This window comes from Oryctolagus cuniculus, chromosome 1, assembly GCF_051225735.1.
Source record: "Oryctolagus cuniculus isolate XC-2025 breed Fujian yellow rabbit chromosome 1, ASM5122573v1, whole genome shotgun sequence".
In the NCBI taxonomy this organism is placed as follows: Eukaryota; Metazoa; Chordata; class Mammalia; order Lagomorpha; family Leporidae; genus Oryctolagus; species Oryctolagus cuniculus.
In genome coordinates, this window is record NC_142867.1 from 110,009,816 (window position 1) to 110,032,498 (window position 22,683).

General features: G+C 54.2%; 1 protein-coding gene across 1 annotated transcript in view; it reads left to right on the top strand.

The window, feature by feature from the left end:
• The window catches only part of TMPRSS4 (transmembrane serine protease 4), a 37,552-nt gene that overhangs the window by 8,891 nt on the left and 5,978 nt on the right, over window positions 1-22,683 (top strand). Inside the window, exons 2-8 of the mRNA XM_008249423.5 lie at window positions 11,161-11,194; window positions 14,160-14,273; window positions 16,631-16,783; window positions 17,494-17,623; window positions 20,077-20,184; window positions 20,961-21,001; window positions 22,042-22,201. Coding sequence (XP_008247645.1) covers window positions 11,161-11,194; window positions 14,160-14,273; window positions 16,631-16,783; window positions 17,494-17,623; window positions 20,077-20,184; window positions 20,961-21,001; window positions 22,042-22,201 — 740 coding nt within the window. The remainder of the gene's footprint in view (window positions 1-11,160; window positions 11,195-14,159; window positions 14,274-16,630; window positions 16,784-17,493; window positions 17,624-20,076; window positions 20,185-20,960; window positions 21,002-22,041; window positions 22,202-22,683) is intronic.

The window sequence follows — 22,683 nt, forward strand, 5'->3', positions numbered from 1 at the left end:
TTCAGAGCTGAGCAGCACTCAACCAGCTGCTTCTTTGGGAGGGTCAGGGGTCCCTGAAGGAGCAACCGGTGAGAGAGTTGCAAACCTAAAGGGAGAGAGGGTACAGGGTGCTGGTTCAAGTAAAGCCCCTACTGGGTGCCAGGTCCTCTTGCTGACATGCCCCAGGAGGGGGGTGGGTCTCCTGCCAGGTCCATGGATGGTTCTGCAAAGCCCGAGCTGCTCAGAGGTGCCCGTGCCTTCTCACCGAGCGCAGCCATCTCTGTGTGTTGGCCGCAGGCTAATTACATGCGACAAGGCCTTGCTGGTGGGGAGTGGTGAGTCAAAGGACCCAGCCCCACATAATGGCGCTTACCCAAGGAGTTCCTGAGAGGGGGAGCAGCCCACTGAACCCAGCAGCTGGGCCAGACGCTGAGGTCTGACCCTGACTAGCTCTGACGCCGCCTAGTGTTGGAGTCTTGGTTTGGGGGTAACTTTTTAGGGTTCTGAGAATTGAGGCAGCATTTATGACTGAAGGGCATTGTTCACTTTATTAGGGCGGCTAGCACAGCACTGCTCGGCCTGCACATTGAGGTCCTGCTTTAACGTCTTTCTGCTGCCGATGACAGCTGAGAAGCCAGGAGGGAAGAGTCTGAGCCAATCAGGCAACAGCAGGTGCTTTGCAGCCACCCAACACCCCCCCATACACACACACTTCTTCCATGCCCCCTTGGCGCCCACTCCCTCTGGCCTGGGCCCCCCTGGGCCCCAGGATCTGGGCATCCCCACCCTGCCCCTGCACGGACTGCAGGCAGCAGGGCTTCCGTCCCAGGTGAGCTGCAGGTGGGGCGCAGGCTAGACCCGTGCGTCAGGGCTCTGCGGCAGACTGAATCAGCAGAGCCCACAGCCGCCCAGCCAGCAGTGCAGACACAAACAGCAGGGCCCACGTCTGGGCTTGCACTTGCTGGGCTGGGCTGCCGCGCTTGTGGCCAAGGGCTGAGTTCACTCTGGGGATAAACAAAGACATCTCCAGTGAAGCAGGAGGAAGCTGATGGTGTTTGGTGGCCTCTTCATGTCCCATTTCCCCCATCAATGCTAGGGCAAGACCGGCTCCCTCTCTGGCCTCAGTCTTCTCATCTGAAAATGGGCAGTTGCCTGGGGTGGTCTCAGGAGACCAGGGCAGGGACCTATCCTGGCAATGGGGGCCATTGAACCCGGCCCAGGGCCCCTCACCTCTCAGCCTCATTCTTTCCTTTCCCAGGACTGGAGGGAGAGAGGAAGGGAACACCATTAGTTCTTAGAATTGTATTTACAAAGCACATGGTACCTGGCCTGCGTCTGGGCTGAGAGAGGACAGAGCCACCCTAAGTCCCTGTTCCTGTCCTACTCATGAATGTCATTGACACGGAAGGACCCAGTGGCCTTGCACAGGCCTGAATGATACCTCTGCCCTGCCCACTAGCCCGACACCCATGACCTTCAGCCCCCCGCCTTCCTGGACCTCTGTGTGTCCAACACGTTTGCCCAGAAGCTTTGCGAGAAGCCAAAGAAAGAGCCACTGAAAGGGAGCATTGAGGGCAGAACTGGGTGAGGACGACTGACCTCCTCAGGCCCATCGGCACGCCCAGAGGTGGTGGTGGTGAGGTTCGCTTAGTTATGTATTTATTTGAAAGAGAAGCAAGGAGCGGGGAGAGACACACAGAGAGAGGTCTTCCGTCTGCTGGTTCACTCCCCAAAGGACTGCAACAGCCAGGGCTGGGCCAGGCCGCAGCCAGCAGCCGGGAAGTCTAGCCTGGTCTTGCATGCGGTGCCTCCTCAGGCGTGCTATCCGGAAGCTGGGTCAGAAGCAGAGTGGCCAGGACTCAGACAGCCGCTCCAATACGGGACTCCAGCCTCCCGGCGGTGGCTTCACCGGCCACAGCACGAGGCCTGCCCAGGCCTGGCGCTTGTGTTTTCTGTTTGCATCTGGGGTGCACAGCAGTGGGTGACTCATAGTCTTTGATTCATTTTCCTTATTCTCGAGGCAGATGGACAGACAGAGACTTCCTGTCTGCTCCTTCACTCCCCAAGTGCCCACAATGGCTGAAGCAAGACCAACTGGGATCTCTCTTTTTAAAAATTTCTATTTAAAAATTTTTTTAATTTTAATTTTTAATTATTTTTTAACAGATTCAATGTGCTTTGTAGATGCAATTCTTTTTTTCCCCAGAAAACTTTTATTTAAGGAATACAAACTTCGTGCTTTCTATAAATACAACTTTATGAATATAGTGATTCTACCCACCATACCCACACTACCACCCCTCTTCCTCCTCCCTCTCCTATTCCCATTTTTATTTTTCACTAAGACCTATTTTCAATTAACTTTATACATGTACAATGACCTCTATACTCAGTAAAGAGTTCAGCAAATAGTATGAAAAAAAAAAACTGCTCCTCAACAGTTGAGACAAGAGCTGTTCAAAGTCATTGCATCTTGAAGTGTTAATTTCACTTCTATAGATTAGCTTTTAGGTGCTCCACTAGTTCTCACAGATCAGGGAGAACACATGGTATTTGTCCTTTTGAGACTGGCTTATTTCACTCAGTATGATGGTTTCCAGTTGTATCCATTTTGTTGCAAATGACAGGATTTCATTTTTTTAACAGCTGTGTAGTATTCCATGGTATATATATCCCATAATTTCTTTATCAAGTCTTCAGTTGACTGGCATTTATGTTGATTTCATATCTTAGCCACTGTGCATTGAGCTGCAATAAACATGGGGGTACAGAAAACTCTTTCATATGCTGATTTCATTTGCCTTAGGTAAATTCCCAGGAGTGGGATGGCTGGGTCATATGGTAGGTCTATATGCAGATTTCTGAGGTATCTCCATACTGTCTTACACAGTGGCTATACCAGTTTACATCCCCACCAACAGTGGATTAGGATACCTTTTTCCCCACATCCTTGCCAGCATTTGTTGTTTATTGATTTCTGTATGAAAGCCATTCTAATTAGGGTCAGGTGAAACCTCATTGTGGTTTTGATTTGCATTTCCCTGAGAGCCAATGACCCTGAGCATTTTTCATGAATCTGTTGGCCACTTGCTTTTCCTCTTTTGAAAAACACCTATTTAAGTCCTTTGCCCATTTCTTTCTTTCTTTCTTTCTTTCTTTCTTTCTTTCTTTCTTTCTTTCTTTCTTTCTTTCTTTCTTTTTTTCTTTCTTTCTTTCTTTCTTTCTTTCTTTCTTTCTTTCTTTCTTTCTTTCTTTCTTTTTTACAGGCAGAGTGGACAGTGAGAGACAGAAACAGAGAGAAAGGTCTTCCTTTTTCCATTGGTTCACCCCTCAATGGCCGCTGCGGTCGGTGCACCGCACTGATCCAAAGCCAGGAACCAGATGTTTCTCCTGGTCTCCCATGCGGGTGCAGGGCCCAAGGACTTGGGCCATCCTCCACTGCACTCCCGGGCCATAGCAGAGAGCTGGACTGGAAGAGGAGCAACCGGGACAGAACCAACGCCCCATCCAGGACTAGAACCCGGTGTGCTGGCGCCGCAGGTGGAGGATTAGCCTATTGAGCCGTGGCGCCGGCCGTCCATTTCTTTTTTAAAATGATTTATTTATTTACTTGAAAGTCAGAGTTACACAGACAAAAAAGGAAAGGCAGGGGGAGAGAGAGGTCTTCCATCCACTGGTTGACTCCCCAATTGACTGCAACAGCTGGAGCTGCACTGATCCAAAGCCAGGAGCCAGGAGCTTCTTCTGGGTCTCCTATGCAGATGCAGGGGCTCAAGGACTTGGGGCCATCTTCCACTGCTTTCCCAGGCCATAGTAGAGAGCTGGATTGGAAATAGAGCAGCCAGGACTTGAACCAGTGCCCATATGGGATGTCGGCACTGGAGGCGACAGCCTTACCCACTACACCACAGCACCAGCCTCTTTTGCCCATTTCTTAACTGGGTTGTTTTGTTGTTGAGTTTCTTTATATATTGTGGTTATTAATTCTTTATCAGCTGCATAGTTTGCAAATAATTTCTCTGATTTTGTCGGTTTCCTCTTTGCTCAGGGTTTCTTTGGCTGTGCAGAAGCTTCTCAGTTTGATGTAATCCCATTTGTCCATTTTGTCTTTGATTGCCTGTGCCTCTGGGGTCTTTTCCAAGAACTCTTTGCCTATGCCGATGTCTTGCAGGGTTTCTCCAATGTACTCTAATAATCTGATGGTATCAGGTCATAGATTTAAGTCTTTGATCCATTTTGGGTGGATTTTTGTGCAAGGCGTAAGGTAGGGTCTTGCTTCATACTTCTGCATGTGGAGATCCAGTTTTCCCAGCATTAGTTTTTCAAGAGACTGCCCTTGCTCCAGAGATTGATTATAGCTCCTCTGTCAAAGATAAGTTGGTTATAGATGCGTGGGTTGATTTCTGGCATTTCTATTCTGTTCCATGGGTCTATCCATCTGGTTTTGTACAAGTACCAGGATGTTTTGATTATAGCTGCCCTGTAGTATGTCTTGAAATCTGATATTGTGGTGCCTCCAGCTTTGTTTTTATTGTATAAGATGTCTTTAGTTATTCAGGGTCTCCTGTGTTTCCATTGAATTTCAGCATTGTTTTTTCTATATCTCAAAAGACTGTCCTTAGTATTTTGATTGATATCACATTGAATCTGTAAATTTCTTTTGGTAGTATGCACATTTTGATGATATTAATTCTTCCAAACCATGAACATGGAAGATTTTTCCAATTTTTGTGTCTTCTTCTATTCTTTTCTTTAATTTTTGTAATTCTCATCGTAGAAATCTTTGACATCCTTGGTTAAATTTATTCAAAGATATTTGAATATTTTTAGCTATTGTGAATGGGACTGACCTTAGAAATTTTTTCTCAGCCATGGCATTGTCTATGTATACAAAGGATACTGAGTTTTTGGGTATTGATTTTATATCCTGCCACTTTATTGGAACTCTTCTAGTCTGTAAGTCTGAGTTTTTTGGTTCCCCTATATATAGAATCATATCATCTGCAAATAGGGATAATTTGACTTTTTTCTTCCCAATTTATATCCCTTTGATTTCTTTTTCTGCTGGGGTCCTGAGTTGTACCCGTCCACACCCTCCTCATAGGTCAGAGCGACCCCCTAATTTGCATGGAGTTCCCTCTGCCGTTCTCTCCCTAACTCTTCCATTACATAGATATAATTCTAAGAGCACATTGATATTCCCTCCCTCCCTCCCACTCAACTGGAATCTCAATCCTGTCTCCCACATGGTTAGCAAGGACCCAATTACCTGAGCCGACATTGCTGTCTCCCAGGGTCTGCATCAGCGGGAAGAGGGAGCCAGAGGCAGGAAGCAAACCCAGGCGCTCTGATATGGAACGCTGGCATCTTAGTCACTAGGCCAAATGCCCACCACTGATTCATGACATTTTTCACTCTTGGTCCATATCAGGACCATTTGTAAGTTGCTAGCTGGTTAGTTGGTTTTAGCAATGTAGTAAGCTTCCATCAACCCACCATCCCCAAGAAAAGCTAGAATTCAGTAACCTCCTCCAGCCATGAGATCCCTTGATCTCACACATCCATCCCTGCCAGGGCCAGTGGACAAGTCTCTTTTATTTATTAATTCAACAGATATTGACCATATGTCTTGGATAGGCTAGGAACTACTCCTGAAGCCACCTGCCGAGGTAAATCTCATCCCAAATCCCATGGTCATCATTCCCTTGCTTTTTCATGAGATTCTGTGCTATATGTAGTCTTTGGGAATTTAACATTTTCCCCAGATACTCAACGGCTAATGCCATCCTACTGTCTGTGTCTCTGTAGTTCGTTTGCCTTGACTGCAGCTCGACGTTCCACGGTGTGACTATAGCGCAGTCAGCTTCATGAAAGCTGACCCGAGACCTGTCCACTTCCTCTTTCAGCTCGAGTGTGCTTATTCAAAACTCACAGCCCACATGCATTCAGAAGACATCAGAGACGCAGTGACTAACAGGAGAGTCACAGGGCCCACCATTCTGCTGACAGTCTTGACGGGTTTATGTTTTCCTCCTCTCTCGTTTGCAAACAGGAATGGAATGTTTTCCACAACCATGACTCAATGGGTCACAACTGGGAACATGAGAGGGGTCACCACCATCAGTGCTGAATCGTTGAGGTTCCAGAGTGGGGAATCCAGGGCCAGAAAGTGCAGGCTCTAAGCCTCCTTTGTTGCTTTGTGCCTCAGCTTCCAGCACAATCCCAGGACCATCAAAGGGGTGCAATAGTTGTCGAATACCTTGCTTACTTCAACTAACACTGGCACCTGTGGGGGTGCTGCATGGGGTGCATTTTGCCTAGTGGTTAGGACCCCACCTGAAATACCTGCACCCCACATCGGGGTGCCTGGCTCCACACCCAGTTGCAACTTCCCTGCTGGGCGGCAGCAGGTGATGACTCAAGTAGTTGAGTCCCTGCCGCAAGTAGACCTGGACTGAGTTCCCAGCTCCTGGCTTGGGCCTGGCCCGGCTGTTGTGAGCATTTGGGGAGTGAACCTGCAGATAGGAATTCTTTCTCTTTATCTCTGTCTGCCTCTGCCTCTCAAATAAACAAAATAAAAATATTTTAAAGTTCACGGGAAAATGGATTTTCAAGATAAGTTTATTTTGGTGCACAAAATTCTGAAATCCATGTGTTGTTGTTATATAAAATGAATTTGCATGAGCTTTTTAAAGACTCCTCATAGGCACAGATTTCAAAAAAAATTTTTGCACCAAAAGAAACATGCGTTGTTTTCCATGAACTTTTGGAAGTACGCTGATGCACACAAGTAGACATGGTGAGAAGGATGAAGGAAGGGCCTGCTGTGTGGATGCTCTGAGTTGCCCACTCCCCAGTCACCCCCTCCAGCTTTCTGTGACTCAGCAGACAACCCACACAGCTTAGCAGACACCCCAAGAGTGCCCAATCATTGTCTCCCAAACACCTATGGAATATTTCTTTTTCTATATTTATTTATTTTATTTTATGTGAAAGCTAGAGAGACCAACAGAGAGTGATCCTCCATCTGTTGATTCACTCCTGAAATGCCCGCAACAGCTAGGGTTGGGCCAGGCTGAGGTCAGGAGCCCAGAATTCAATCTGGGTCTCCTATATGGGTGACAGCAACCCAAGTGCTTGAGCCATCACCTGCTTCCTCCCAGGGTGTGCATTAGCAGGAAGCTGGATTGGATGCAGAGGAGCGGGGATTCGAACCAGGCACTCTGTTAATACGACACACAGGCATCCAAAGTGGCATCAAACACCCACCGTGTTTGGAATCTCTCTGCCACCTCTCCACTCAGTTCCTCCAGGACCCCAGCTTCTTCCTGCCTGTTTGGCTTCTTCTTGTCACGCAAGGCCCAGCTCCGGTGTCACCTCCCCAGAGTGGCCCTGACCACCCTGACCCCTCCCCTCCACTCTCCCCATTCTGAGTCTGCCCCCGGGAGCTGTCTCCTCTCACCCTGTTTACTCTCTGCATAGCACCCATGCCTCTCTGGTTTCACTTTCTGGTTTAGCTGCTTGTGGCCTGTCCCCTCCCTATACCCTCACCCTTCTCTGGAATGCAACCCTCAACTGTCATGGGGTAGAGGTGTTCTAGCCTGCCGCAATGGTTTCTTATTTGTTTTCTAATCCATAGCTCCTGGAGCATTGTCTGGGACAATGTCACCACTGTGCGGTTCCTTAGTTTAGTAATGACTTAATGCCACACCACTTGACTACCAGATGGTTACAGCGATCCTTTTTACCTCTGACCTGACTGAGTTAGGTGAAAGGACTTGGTAAACGGCTGCCTCCTAACTGTGTGTAAGTCACCACTGGCATCGCCATTACCTGAACGTGCAGCGCAAAGTCCAGCGTGTCCTCATCCGCAGCCCGGAGGCGGTCCCCTCTGTCCAGCCCTGGTGATGACGGCTGGGGAGAACCTCGCTCAGGGCAGAGCCCAGGGTCCAGTTCAGTTCATTTGAGTGCTTACCAGGTAGAAGCCCAGTGCTAAACTCTGAGGATACAAAGGCACTAAGAAGAAAGAAGGACTAGAAACGGGGCTGCCGACAGGAGACATGAGCAGAGCTGTGAAAAAACCTGAGCCAGGGGGCCAGCACTGTGGCATAGTAGGTAAAGCCACCGCCTGCAGTGCCAGCATCCCATTTGGGCGCTGTTTTGAGTCCCAGCTGCTCCACTTCCAACCCAGCTCTCTGCTATGGCCTGGGAAAGCAGTAGAAGATGGCCCAAAGTGCTTGGGCCCCTGCACCCGCACAAAAGACCTGAAAGAAGCTCCTGGCTCCTGGCTCCGGATCAGCACAGCTCCGACTGTTGTAGCCATCTGGGGAGTGAACCAGCGGATGGAAGACCTCTCTCCCTCTATGCCAGACCCTGCGGACACACAGAAGATGCAAGGGCAGCGGGAAGGGAGCACTCTGGGGGGCACTGGCTCTTTCCACTTACTCCCTGGAGCCCTTAGGAGCAGGTACGAGTTCCCTGCTGTCCAGAGGGTGCACCTGAAAGCTCAGAGAGGTTGAGGATCTCGCCCAAAGGCACACAGTTAGCAGGACACAGAGCCCGCATCCCAGTCCAGCAGGCTCCAGCACCTGGCCGTCTGCTCCACCAGAGCCTGCCGTGGGACCTACTGTGAGCGCCCCAGCAGACCGACTGGGGCCAGGGAAGAGAGGAAGGGGCACGTCCCCCTCCTACCGACTGCTGGGTCCACCGTGCTTAGTCATGCAGCAGGCAGCACCCAGGGCCCCCCCTTCCCCAACCTGGGGTACCCGCCTAGTGGTTAGCAGAGGCCCTCTCACTCTGGGTGAGACCGGAAAACTTCCCACTGAGCAAAGTAGAGGGTCGTGCAGCCCCTCCAGCCCCCGCCCAGGCCGTCCTGTCCTCAGCACAGCCGGGTAGGCAAGTCCCTGGCTGCAGCCCTGCACGGTGAGCTGAGTGCAGGCACGCCAGAGCCTGGGCTGGCCCAGGAAAGGGACAGGGGAGCAGAGTTTCCTGGGAGGCACAGAGAGTGAGGGAAGGGTTCAGAAGCTGTGGACGTGGGTAGCTTCCTCCTTTAACCTTTGCCTGGCTGTGTGAGCCTGCGTGTGAGCAGCTCCTGCAGGCGATCTGTGTGCCTGTGTGTGCCAGGCAGGGGTGTGAGAAGTCCAAGAAGTGCCGTTGTGTGCATTTGCGCTCATGTGTCATGGCGGCCCAGCACCACTCTCCCAGATACATCGTCTTGTTTGGGTAGCTTCTTGGTGGTGCTTTTGCTTGTCTGTTTTATTGGTATAACGTGCATTGAGTAAAGCAGTTATATCTGAAGCAGACTGCTCAGTGAGTGCCTGCACATACAAACACCCACCGTTCATGTAAAGTGGACGCTGTCCAGTATCCCAGAGGGCTCCATCCCATATTGGCCCCACCTCCCCGAGCAGTAACCACTGTTCCAACTTAACCTTAACTTTGCCTCTTAAAGTTCACAAACAGAATCATACAGAGCGTACTTTTCTGTGTCTAGTTTCTTTCCTTCATCGTATCTATAGATTCTTCCATGCTATTACATTTAGCATTGGTTTGTTCTTGTCTACAGATGAATTCTATTCAATTGTAAAGTACACCGCGTTTGTTTCTGTACTGCACCAATGACTGGCAGCTTTTCCAATGCTTAGCTATTTGAATAAGCGTATCATGCGGATCCTTGTACAGATCTCATATTCGACACGTGCACTCGTTCCTCGTGGTTACATCTTGGTGCAGGATTCCTGGGTCATAGGATCACAGAGTAGTCACATGTTTGCCGTTAGCAGAGTCAGTTGACCCACTTTCCAAGGTCTGTGCTGATTTCCATTCCAGCACCGAGGTCTGCGCATTCCCCTGGCTTCACATCTCCGTCAGCTCCTGCTGTTGTTGGCGTTTCTAATCGTGGGCGTTCTGGCGTCTGTGCAGAGCTTTTCACTGTGGCTGACGAGTAATGAAATTGAGCCTCTTCTGGTCATCAGCAGCCACTTTGCATCTGCCTTTGTGAAGTGTCCAGATAGTCACAGAAGTACAATATCTGTAAAAAGAGACAAACAACCCTGGCGCCGCCCATGTTTCTCTCAGACGCATTCGCAACTTTCATCAAATTTGTGTGGTGTTTGGCTCATTGTTTTGTTTTGTTTTGTTTTGACAAGCAGAGTTAGACAGTGAGAGAGACAGAGAGAAAGGTCTTCCTTCCACTGGTTCACCCCCCAAATAGCCGCTATGGCCGGCGCTGCGCCAATCCGAAGCCAGGAGCCAAGTGCTTTCTCCTGGTCTCCCATGGGGTGCAGGGCCCAAGCACTTGGGCCATCCTCCACTGCCTTCCTGGGCCACAGCAGAGAGCTGGACTGGAAGAGGAGCAACCGGGACAGAACCGGTGCCCCGACCGGGACTAGAACCCGGAGTACCAGTGCCACAGGCGGAGGATTAGCCTAGTGAGCCGCGGTGCTGGCCTGGGCTCATTTTCTTAAGACACTTGAACTTTCTCCGGAAGGCATCAAATAGGCATTACGATGACTTGGAGTTCCGTCAGCTGTAAGGATGGCCACATCTAAGTGTTCACGTGCAGGCTGTCAGACAGACTGAATTGACTTTTATGAGAATCATTTCAAAAGTTAACTTCCTTACAGGGTTAACATGGGGACTTACTCTGACTCTGGTTCATAGTGTTTTTCATTATGTGATGTGAATTTTGGCTCGTTTTAAAAATTGTCCCCTTTAGTTCCATTCTGGCCTGGTCATCCCTGCAACATTGTTTAAAAATCCCAAGCACTTTTTCCTTTATGATATGTGAGCCCCTGTGACCTATTCTCTAAATCACAATCCTTGTAAATAGTAATAAATGTCAGCTCTGTGTGTCCAAAAAAAAAAAAAAAAATAGACAAACGATTTGACAAAAAAACAGACAACCGAGCAGAATCATCTTGAGAATCCAGCAGCACACACAACCCAGCAACCAGCTGTCTCTACGATGGCTAACTATAGTCGCCACAATTTGTGAACTAGCTGGACCAAGTCACATGGGTACACGAGTGGATGTTTCATTTTGCACCAGTTATTTAGATTTCGGACACACTCCTGACTTAGATTCTGCAGGATAAAGGGAATGCAGACGAGAGCCAGGAACCGCTAGCTCCAGCCAGAGAAGTGTCCTCACTCATCTCACCGTCTCTCCTTCCGTTACAGGATCCCGCCAGTGACCAACCCCTGAACGGCATCGGTAAGCTCAGGTCTGGCCTCCCGTCGTCCGCCTCAGCCTCTGAGCTGCGGCTACTCCACAGTCACTACACTGCTCTTGGGCGCTCTTCATCACCACCACCAAGTGCTTAATGCTGTGGGTGCCATCCATCGGTCTGTCCATCCATCACTCCACAAACAAATACTAAGTCACTGAAAAGCCTAGGGTTCGTTCTAGAAGTAGGAGGCCTGCTCTCTAGGGAAGTAGAACCAGCAAACCTAAAATTCCGAGAGCAATGATTCTCCCACTGAATCAGCTGTTCATTGTCTTCTTCGTTCCATAAAACCGCGAGTGCCTGCAACACGCCAGGCCCGGGGCTGGATGCTGGGCTAGGGCAGCGGGAGAGATAGCCAAGACCTCTGCCACCAAGGAGTTCACGGTCTGGCAGCGCTCAAGGAGCCGTGGACAAAGGCATTGTCGCTGGGAGGAAAGAAAACAGCAGTGTTTTCCTGACTTGCAGGGGGAAAATAAGTTAATATGACGATCTCATATTTAAGGGCTTGTTCCCTCCCCTTTTCTAAACCATTGATCCCACTCCTGATAGCTCTCTGCATCAGCAGAACACATGAGCAAGGAACAAACTAATAGGAACAGATCCATGAGAAAATGACAGCACCTGCTTCCTCTCCCAGCTTATATAAACCCAAGTCCAGGGTCGCAAGTTAACATTGATCACAAACATCCTTTCTGGCAAGTGGCACGGCACCTGGGTGTAAACTCCGGATCCAATATGTCGATAGATCGTGACGTCTCGAAAGAACACCGGGCTTCCCAGTGCTCCACCACCTGAGAGCTCCCAAGCCTAAAACCAGCCAAACGTGCAGCCAAATGCCCAAATGCAACCAAAGATCCAGGCTACCCAAGTGGTCAGGGAGGGTGCATGGATCAGGCCCCGGCAATGAGGAAACAACCACGGAACACGGGAGGGGTGAGGGCCTCGGCGCGGCCGGGAAGAGCCCCGGCTCTCCAGACGCAGGGCTGAGAGTGAAGCCAGGACGAGCCTGCCCGCAAGGGCTCAGGCGGGTCAGTGACGCCCAGTAGCTGGATTCACTTGGCCAAGAACGTGAGGCCAACTCCCAGAGGGAAGCCCAAGCCAAGTGTGGGAGACATGGGAAGCCTTCATTGCGGGAGATGCCAGGACAGGAGCAGTGTTTTGGGAAGCTCTGTCTAGCAGCAGTGGGCAGAACAGGCTGGAGGAAGGAGCGATGGTGGGCGGGCAGGCTGTTCATAGCTCAGTGGGTTCATGAACTTGAAGTTGATAGGAAGCCCCTTCCCTTCCTGCTGAGAATCCCTGGGGCCATGGGCACTGGGACACAGACACAGAGGCTCATGGCTCCCCATGGCTCATTTGCTCTCAAAAACAAACCAACTCCAAAGCTGGGTGCTCACCAAGTAAGGTGCGCACACATGGAGGAACAAAGCCTCGTGGAGGCGGCGGCAGAGGAGAGAGGACGGCTCTGAAGGCGGCTGCTGGAACTCTGACGACAGGACCAGCTCACATCCCTGACAAGCAACACGGCCAGGTCCCGCAGTCCACAGCCAGCACCACGTGCAGGCGTGCCCGGTGCCTGGCCTCCAGCTCTGAGGAAGACACATTTCCCAAGCTTGCCTTTGCCAAGAGATGCATTCCTATCAGCATAGATGCTTAGGAGAACAGAGTCCAGGGCAATGCATTCGCTCGCTCTGTGGCTATTCTGTGGCTATTTGCTGAGTGTCTGCAAGGAGCCGGGCCAGCCGTTGTAGGCACCAGGGACCCTGCAGGGAACGAAACAGGCGCAAGTCCTATCTTCACGGAGTCTTCATTTCTGGGGTGGTGGGGGAGACGGCAAATACAGAAAAGATGTAGACAGAGTGTGCTGCAGGCAGTCAGTGCTTTGGAGAAGAAAGCAGGCCAGGGAACGTTGGATTGCATTGACTGGTGTATCTCTAAGAGGACACTGAAGGGAGACTTGAGGGAGGCGAGGGACCAGAGAGCTGGCCTGTGGCTTTCCAGGGTCACTGCTTTTCCCGCCTCCCTGGAGAGGTCCCCATAGCACCTCTGGAAAAAACCTTGCCCTGCCACTTACTGAGAACTCCCCTGTCAAGGTTTCCCCGCGTCCCCTCGTCTTGGAGAGCCGTGTGAAATGGACACATCGTCATTCTGACCTCCACTTTAGGTTCCTCCTTGGTTCCCTAAGCCCACTCTTGTGTCCCGAGAGTCGTCACTCATCATCCGATCATTTCTCTCCACCTTTGGCCCCAAAACTCCTGATGATTCCTCACTGTGCCCTGGATAAAACCCATAGCCCTCAGTGCGCTCTTCCAGTGTCTCCACCCATAGGCAGCCGCGCACCTGCCCGTGTGCGGGGACCCACCTTCTGTTCACACTCACACCTCCGCAGGTGCCAGCGCTGGTCCAGCCCCACTGCACCTGCCGCTCCCCATCTCTCCCTGTGTTAAAGGTCTCCCCATCTGCCCTCGGTGGGTCTGTGTGTCAACATGCATCATCTTCCCCTGGGGCCCAGTTGGAGATGGATCAACTCATTTCCAAGAGTTTTTTAAGCCTCTGGTACTATGCTGGACACCCCTCCCCCCTGGAGCTCATAGTTGAATCAGACAGAAGTCAAGAAAGCCAAATGGAAGCACAATGAGCAGGTACCTGCCCAAGCGCATGCCTAAGAGGCTCAGACCTCTCCCAGGGCAGGTGCAGGTCCCACTGCACAGGGCCAGCCATCCCCTGATGGGCTAAGGCAGACAAACGGGAGATGGCCTGGGCTGCAGGCTCCTCTGGGGGCACATGTGAAAGCTAAGCTAGGCCCCGTCTGCAGGAATAACCCTCCAGCATCCCCCAGAACCACGGCCCCAGCACTCCTGCTGCAGGCAGCAGGGAGCGAAGCCATGGGCCCGGCCAGCACAGGCACCGAGCGCTGACCACTGCCCCTTCCCTCTGACTCTTGTCTTCTTGCAGATGCTGCTCCCCTGCGCAAGCCCCGCACCTCACTGGAGAACTTCAAAAGGGTGGGGGTCCCCATCATCGCGGCACTGCTGAGCCTGGCAACCATCATCATTCTGGCTGTCCTCAGTAAGTGACGGCCCCCACCCATAGCCTCCTTCAGCTCCCACCCGCACAGGCGTGCGTGGGCGATCTGCCCGATGCCTTGCAGGAAAATCTTGTCTCTACCCCTGCTTCGAACGAAGCCTTCTTCTAAGATCGAGAGGGGGAGACAATCCCAGCCCCGGCGCCCCCAGATGACTTCTATCCCAGTTGATCTGCAGGGAGAGCTGTTCGGTGGCACCCAGTACAAACCCACACAGGCAATGGCGGGGCCACGCCCCCTGCCTCCTCCTCCCACCACCTGCACACAGGGAGCTGAGTGGATCTGAGCACGCTGCTCCTGGAAAAGCTGGAACGTTTCTGCTCACAAGGAGCGCACCCGAGAAGCCACCCTCAGCTCTGTCTCCCTCGTGGCCAGTGCCTGGGATCCAGGGAGCTCTTGAGCAGGCCACGTGGCCTCGAGGGAGATTGAACTGAATAAGCAGCCATTGCCAGGGCGCCCCCCTCCCCCGCAGCTCCCACACTCTGGAACTGGGTCCGCTGCTCAGAGCAGTTGCTGACCACACCTTCCCAGGCACCGGGGACCCAACCAGGAATCAGGGCACCTGGCACAGGGAGCCTGGCTCTGCCGCTTGCTACAGCGGGACCACGAGCAAGTCCCTCCGTCCCTCCTAACCTCAGCCTGTGAGATGCCCTGCCTCCCTCAGAGCAGTCTCCTGAGCCCTGGAGGCCCAGGAAGGGCGACCATCAGGGACAGGGCTGGGACAGCCCCTCCACTGAGCAGGTGCATTTCTGTCTCAACTGGCAGCAGGGTAAACACGGACCCACAGCCTAAACCCTGCCCGAGTCCCTGGGAGCCCTGGCTGCACGTGAGATGCAATTAACCCCACATCACTTCTTGGCCTGGGCTGGTCCACACCGAGGATGGTTTGCCAAGGGGTCGTGTTCAGAGTTTGCACTGCAGAGAGAGAAGGAGAGAGGGAGAGGGAGAGGGAGAGGGAGAGGGAGAGGGAGAGGGAGAGGGAGAGGGAGAGAGAGAGAGAGAGAGAGAGAGAGAGAGAGAGAGAGAGGCCACGGTTGTGCAGGGGAAGTCAGGCAGGCACAAAGGCAGAATTCAGCCCTGGACCCTCCCTGCCCTCCCAAATTCTGCAATCAAAGGTGGTCGCCCAGTCCGCCCTCCTGGGCTAGGTTCCTCCCGTCTTTTGGCTTCTGGGGTCTTGACTGGCAACCCCCTCTCTCGGCTTTCTCCCTGGAGGCTGTGGTGACCCTGCCTTCCCCTGGGCTCCTAACCATGACCCAGATTCCAACGGTGCAGGAAAAATCCACCCCCTCCAGCTCTCCCTTGTGTCCCATGGCCCAGGCACACAGGGGCCAGCAGGTCACAGCTGGAGTCCTGGCTGGGTCATACAAGCACTGTGTGGCCTTGGGAAGGAATGCTACCTCTTTCCTCCCCTTTCCCTGGTGTGAGATGATTGTGACACCTGCCGCCTAAGACGCTTAGGGGCATGTCCGAGGAGCTGTATGGGAAGCTCCTAGTGCAGTGATAACTGAGACCCTGCTTAGACTTGGAGCAGCCTGCCTGGAGAGGGGGCACCAGGCCGAGGGAGAGTCGGCCAGGGAGGAGGGCTCCTTCCTGCCAGTGGGGTTTGGCTGTGCATCCTCACCAAGCAAAAGGAGTTAAATGTCCGCTAAACGCCCGAGGAGTTTCAAACCCTCAGTGCATTCCCATGGGGCGAAGAGCTTTGACTCTCAAGGCAGCAGTGCATGTTCAGGACGGCAGGCAGAAAACCACACAAGACAAAACCCAGCCTCCTCCGGGTGTTTCCACGCCGGGTGAGAAGACCCGACTCTAGAACTGTGCTTACTCATACGAGACGCTTGCGCGACACTCAGCTCTCTGCGTGTTCCCAGGAGGCAGCGTATCATCCCATTGTGCAGATGAGGAAACTGAGGGCTAGGAAGGGGAAGGGATTGATGTAAAGTTGCACAACTGGTGCAGAGCCAGGACTCGGAACCCAGGTATGGGACTCCAGGACCCTGTTCTGGCTCCTCCTCCCTTAGCTGAGGGCCCTGAGCCAGCACTTGGGGGTAAGAGGATCGTAGAGCCTGTTCCTAAATTTACCCCTGACACACACACACACGCACACACACACACACACACACGCTCTCTTGACTCCTCAGCCATCTTGCAGGCCTGGGGCTGGGGTTCTTACCCCCACTTTGCCCACACAGCAGCTGCGGCCCAGCACCCAGCGTCCCTGCTGCTGGTAGGCAGGATGGAGCCTGGAACCCATGCCTGGCACTGCTCTCGGGGCAACAGAGCCTCCCCCTGCCAGAGGCGGCCGGCTTGACCCTCTGTGCCCCTCCCTGCTCTTGCCTTGCAGTCAAGGTGATTCTGGATAAATACTACTTCCTCTGCGGGCACCCCCTGCGCTTCATCCCCTTGGGACAGGTGTGTGACGGCCAGGCAAACTGTGCCATGGGAGAGGACGAGGAGCAGTGTGTCAAGGTCTTCCCTGAGCGACCCTCTGTGGCAGGTGAGTCCAGGGGCTGAGGGACGCCGGGAGCGGGCAGGAAGCTGTCCAGGGCACCCAGGCCCATGGCACAGCCTTTGACCACTGACCTGTGGGTTTACACCCCGTCACTAGGATTCTTTTTATTATGATTTATGTATTTGTTTATTTGAAAGGCAGAGTTACAGAAAGAAAGGGAGAGAGAGAGAGGTCTTCCATCCAGTGGTTCACTCCCCAAGTGGCCACAATAACCAGGGCTAGGCCAAGCCGAAGCCAGGAACCAAGAGCTTCATCCAGGTCTCCCACATGGATGCAGGGGCCCAAGCACTTGGGCCATCCTCCACTGCTTTCAAAGGCGCATCAGCAGGGAGCTGGACTGGAAGTGGAACAGCCAGGACAGCGCCCATATGGGATGCCAACACTGCAGGCTGGGGCTTTAACCTGCTGCGTCACAGTGCCAGCCCCCAAAATAAATGTTAACAAAACAAAACTAATGCCTATAAGAGAAAAAAAGAGCACTATTCATCATCGTGCCAGGGCAACGGGTCAAAATGGAACCTGACCCCAGGACATTTGCTCATCCTAGCTAACATCAAAACAAGGCTCAGATGAAGCCACATACAGGAACTGCCACTGATGTTGAAGGCGTTGGGTTGGGTGCGCTTGGACCAGGGTCCTAATGAGCTGGGCGGGAGCTGGATGACCCCTCGATGACCCTCGTTCCTCCCTCCCAGTCCGCCTCTCCAAGGACCGATCCAGCCTGCAGGTGCTGAACCTGGCCACGGGGAACTGGGCCTCTGTCTGCTTCGACAGCTTCTCACCAGCCCTGGCAAAGGCAGCCTGCGGGAAGATGGGCTACAGCAGGTACCTCCCAAGCCCCCGGAGCTGGCACCTCGCCCCGAGAGCCCCTCGTCTTCCTGCCTCTTTCCTCCCCTCCGCCTGCTTTCTCTCCCTCCTCTTTCTTTCCTAAAGACACAGGTGTCACCTAGGACTGTTTGGAGTCCCAGCACGTTTGCTCACCAGCAACGTGAAGTCACGTGAGTGCCAATTGCCTCAAGATGTATCAAGTGAGGTGATGCCGACCGCACAGGAGGATGGAGGGGCCGAGGGAGACTGCACGCGGCCCCGACACATAGACGCACACACACTAACACACACACACACATGCTCATACACTCATGCTCACACACACACACACACATGCTAACACACACGCTCACACACACACATGTGCTCACACAATGCTCACATGGTCAGTTCACACACACACTCACACACACATGCTCATACACACACATATGTGCTCACACACATGCTCACATGATCAGTCACACGCGTTCACATACATGCTCACATGCTTGTTCTCACACATGTGCTCACATGCATGCTCACACACACACATAGCTCCTTTGCAATCCTATCTCCCTCTATTCCTCAGGCCTTTGTCCTGACTTTGCAGAAGGCCGTTCGTGCCCACTAACACAGAAGGCCAGCTTAACCTCCTGGGAATCCCATTGGCTAAAACGCAGTGGACGTGAGCCTGGTTTCACCGGGACCCTCCACAGCAACCCCCGTGCTCACAGCAGTTCCACGTGGGGAGTAGACGCGCAGGGGTGCAATTATGGAAAGGGTAATTAGCATTTTACAGAGATGATTACATCCAGTTGCCCTCAGCACAGAACCGAGAAGTTAGTGCTTACTACATCTGTTCCCTAATGGGCTCCGAGCGGACAAGGAAGCTGCGTGGGTAGCAGCTGGAGGGAGAAGCCTGGAGCGGGGCCCAAGACCCTGAATTCCTTCGCGCTGTGCCCGCTCCCGGCTGGGGTAATTCCGTCTTCTCTCGGGCCGGTGAGCTAGGCGGTCACAGTCACGCCCAGGGCCCGCCTGCAGAGGGTGGGACAGAGCTTGTGAGTTCCAGGGCGCCGTGGCAGGCCCCAGACTCCTTCAGGATTCAGGAATCTGGGTCCAGCCACTAGGCAGAAACAATAAGCACTAGGGGCAGACATCACCAATCCATCGCAGACCTCTCCTAACTGGGGGGGTCCCTAGGCAGCCTCAGCCTGCTGTGCTGGGTGCAGCTGATGCAGCCTCAAGGCCCCTTTTTCAACCAATGCTCCTGGCAGCCATCATAAATCACCCACCCCGGCCCCACCCCCGGCCCTCCCCACTGAGTGTTCAGGCTCCCTGGCTCTCTACCCTCCCTGAGGCAGAAAGGCCACCCTGCCCCTTCCTCCTGGAGGAGAGAGTGGGCAGGCTCCCGGATGTCTGTCCCCCCGGGGCCCACTAAAGCACCAGGCCACTGCCCCCGGCTTTCTGCACACCTAACTTCCTCCGAGTTCTTCATCAGCTCGCTTTGCTGGGAGCGGCCACTTCCTCCTTCTGAGGCCCGGCTTTCTTCACCTTCCTCCCCGCGGGCTGGAGGCCACAGGTTGGCTCAAGGTGGGCTCTTACGGAGGGGAGCCGAGGCTAGGAGGAGCAGCGTGACCTCCTGAGCTCACAGGTCAGACCAGTGTGAAAGCCATGATAAAAGTCTCCTAAATCAGAGCCTGGTCCTCCCAGGCCCAGCACCTGGACCCACTGCCCAGGCAGTGCCGCTCAGGGGCACGGACTGACCCCAGCCCTCCACAAAGAGCTTGGACTAGTTGCCAGGGCAGTGGGGGGGGGGGGGTAGAATATTTGGAAGAGGGAGATGCCTTAAAGGTTCAGAGAGATGGGATTAATCAGGAAGCCTTCCTAGAGGAGGAAGATTTAAACCAAAGATCTGAAAGAAGGCAACCTTGGATCAGTGAGAGGACGAGGGAGGGTGGTCCAGGTGAGGGATTCCCATGAAGACTGATCCAGGCTGGTCCCGTCTCCGAGGGAGCCACGCTTGTGCCCTCACTGTCAAAGCCAGACCCTACTCCTCGTTTGGAGCACAGAACATCCACCTCCACTTCCCTCCTGGATAAGGGAGCCCACCTGGGTCCCTGCATTTCCTTGTTCCCCCTTGTGCGAACCAGAAGGGATCACTGGGACACTGGAAATAGAGTCAGAGCCGGAAGTTAGGAAAGAAGATCGCTAACATTTTTCCAGGGCTCTGGGGTCTGGGCCTGGAGTCCTGGCCCAGGAAAGCAGGGCCGTGCCCGCGCTGCACCTGCACTGAGTGCTGGGAGCCAAGGGGAAGTCCCTCGATGTACAGCACAGCAGGCCCCAACTGCACTGGCCAAGGTCACCTGCCCTGCCCTGCCGCTCCCTCGGCCAGCCTCTGTCACCCTCTCCCGGGAGAGCCCCTCCCATCTCACTCCTGCCCGCCCACAGCTCCCCTTCTCACCTGACAGGACCAGCAACCCCACGTTCAGAGCTGTGAAGATTGGCCCAGACCAACAGCTGGATGTCGTTGAAATCACACAAAACAACCAGGAGCTGCAGGTGCAGAACTCAAGCAGGTGAGTGAGAGGTCACAAGGTGACCTGGAGCAGCCTGGCAGCAGGGAAGTGCACAGGAGGAGCGCCCAGGCGGGCTGACCAGTACGCACCACGGCCGCCAAGGCCCACCTCTGCAAGGTGCCCTGGGGAGGGATGGATGAAGTGACCGTTCGTTCATCCGAACATAAACCAGCGTGTTTGGGCCACTGCCTTAGGTTCCCTAACACACCCTCAAAAGGCAAGGTTCCAAGGTCACTTCATCCTGCCCCACTACTGCCCCAGGCCAGAGCGAGACCTCCCCAACACGCCAAGGCAGAGTCCCCATGGCCCATTCACACGCCCCGCCCCCGTGCAACAGGACGCAGCCTCGAGATAGGATCTGCCACGCGGTAGCGAGCTGGCTCAGATGCGGCCCAGGGCTGCTCGCTCAGCGCAGCGCAAATCCTGAAGAGGATGGGATGGACGGCACGATGATCGCGCACCTGGAATCCCATCCAAATCCTGCTCTCCCTCTCGGAAAGCCGGCACACTGTCCCAGGCTCTGCTCTCCTCTCGCTCAGGCTGCCACGTACCCAGGGGGCTTCAAAGCAGGCAGGGCCCAGCGCATAGTAGGTGCTCAGCAAGGAGTGGGGTGTTGAATCCAGTCCAACTCAACTGAGCGTTGGTGCAATTTCTACCCAGTCCCCATTGGCGTCAGGATCCGGGTTTCCCAGGTGCAGGGACTCAACACTGCCGGAGGCCCCCCTCCCAGCCCAGGCAGGAGCAGAACCCCAGGGAGCGCCCTGTCTCTCTTGCAGGCCCTGTCTCTCAGGCTCCCTGGTCTCCCTGACCTGCCTTGGTGAGTATGCCCTGTGTCTGAAGGTTTGGGGCTGCAGCCAGCAACAAGCAGTCGAGGGAGCATCCTCCTCTTCCTGAACCTCTCGGACCCCACGCTTCGCTCTGTCTTGCTCCGACCTTACGTCTGCAGTTATGGGTTTGTAGGTCCCTGCTCCTTCAGGGGGCCGATGGCATCAGGGTGCTTCCTCCAATGGTGCGCAGCCCCAGGCCCTGAGCAGAGGAAGCTGGGAGGGCAAGAGGGGCCTCCACCCACTCGGCCAGCCCTGCTCAGAGCACACGGCCTCCTTGGTCGCCATCAGCTCAGGTGCCGAGAGCAGCTCATCCGTGTGGGTTCAGCAGCTTCTCACCCGGCAGTTGCCCACATATGAAGTAGGTGCACCATTAAGGAGCCTGACTCTACCTTGCCAACAGAGGGCGCCCAAGGGCCTTTGAGGGAGGGCCAGGCACTGCAGAGCAGCTGGCTTGACGGGGTGGTATCCGAGAAGCCCCTGCCCAGAGCAGTGCCTGGCATGGAGGAAAGGGTAGCAGCCCTACCCCCGCCCCCAGGAACGACCCCCATGGCAGGGGTGAGGACCGGGGAGGTAGGGTGGGGCTGGAGGTTGGGGAAGACAGGATGTCAGGTTGACAGCCTCCCTTAGCAGGGGGAAGGAACTTGGGGAAAGGTGGGTTTGGGATGGGAAAACCCAGTTTCTAGAACTTTCCTCCCACTTCCGGGCCCCAAGGCAGCTCGTGGGCGTGTGTTTACTGCTACTCCGTGGGAGCGGCTGGGGACACTCCGCCTGGGCAGGGCTTTCATAGTTCTGCTGTTTGGCTGGAAGGTCATGAATTCCCGGCACACTGGGTGCGTCCGTGTTCACAGCCTAAGCTCCTTAACAATCCAAAGCCCCAAAGAGGAGAGAGGGAGGCTCGGGGAAGACCTGCGGTCTCCCCAGAAATGATTCAGAATCGGCCTGGTGCTCCCCGGCCAGGGGCCCTGGTGGGAAGCGGCCCCACCCCTCCAGGGCCTCACCTCCTGCTTTCCCCTCCTCCCTGCCACCCCAGCCTGTGGGCAGAGCCCCAAGGCCCCTCGCGTGGTGGGCGGGCAGCAGGCCTCTGTGGATTCCTGGCCTTGGCAGGTCAGCATCCAGTACAAGAAGCAGCACGTCTGCGGAGGGAGCATCCTGGACCCCCACTGGATCCTCACGGCAGCCCATTGCTTCAGGTAAGACCTGGCTACAAGTTCACCCAAGGTCAAGGTCACAGAAGTGGTGACCCAGAGCCTGGAGCCCGGTCTCCTGGATTGGTTTCCAATCTGCTCCCCGACCCCTGCCAACTGCATGCTCTCTCGGAGACCACGGCCAGGGGGTGGCCACTCCAGCGAGACCCTGGCCTTGGCACCCTTTGTTAGGAAGCAGGGCCCTGGTCACCCAGCTTGACCACTGTGCAGTGGGAAGCCATCAGACGCTCACCCCCGTGTCATTCACTCCCTCCTGCCAGCCTTCCAGGAAGCAGTGGCAGAGTCTAGAGCCACTGCCACGCCCCCTCAGGTAAAGGGTTCCTTGAGCAGGTTTCATGAGGAAAAAGAACCAAGTCCTCCTGTGGAATCTGACGCTGCCCCTGCCCCACCATCGTGTCACACCCGGCACCAACGTCATGGCACAGCAGAACCACAGCCCTGGGCAGAGCCTTCCAAGGCTTGGCTCA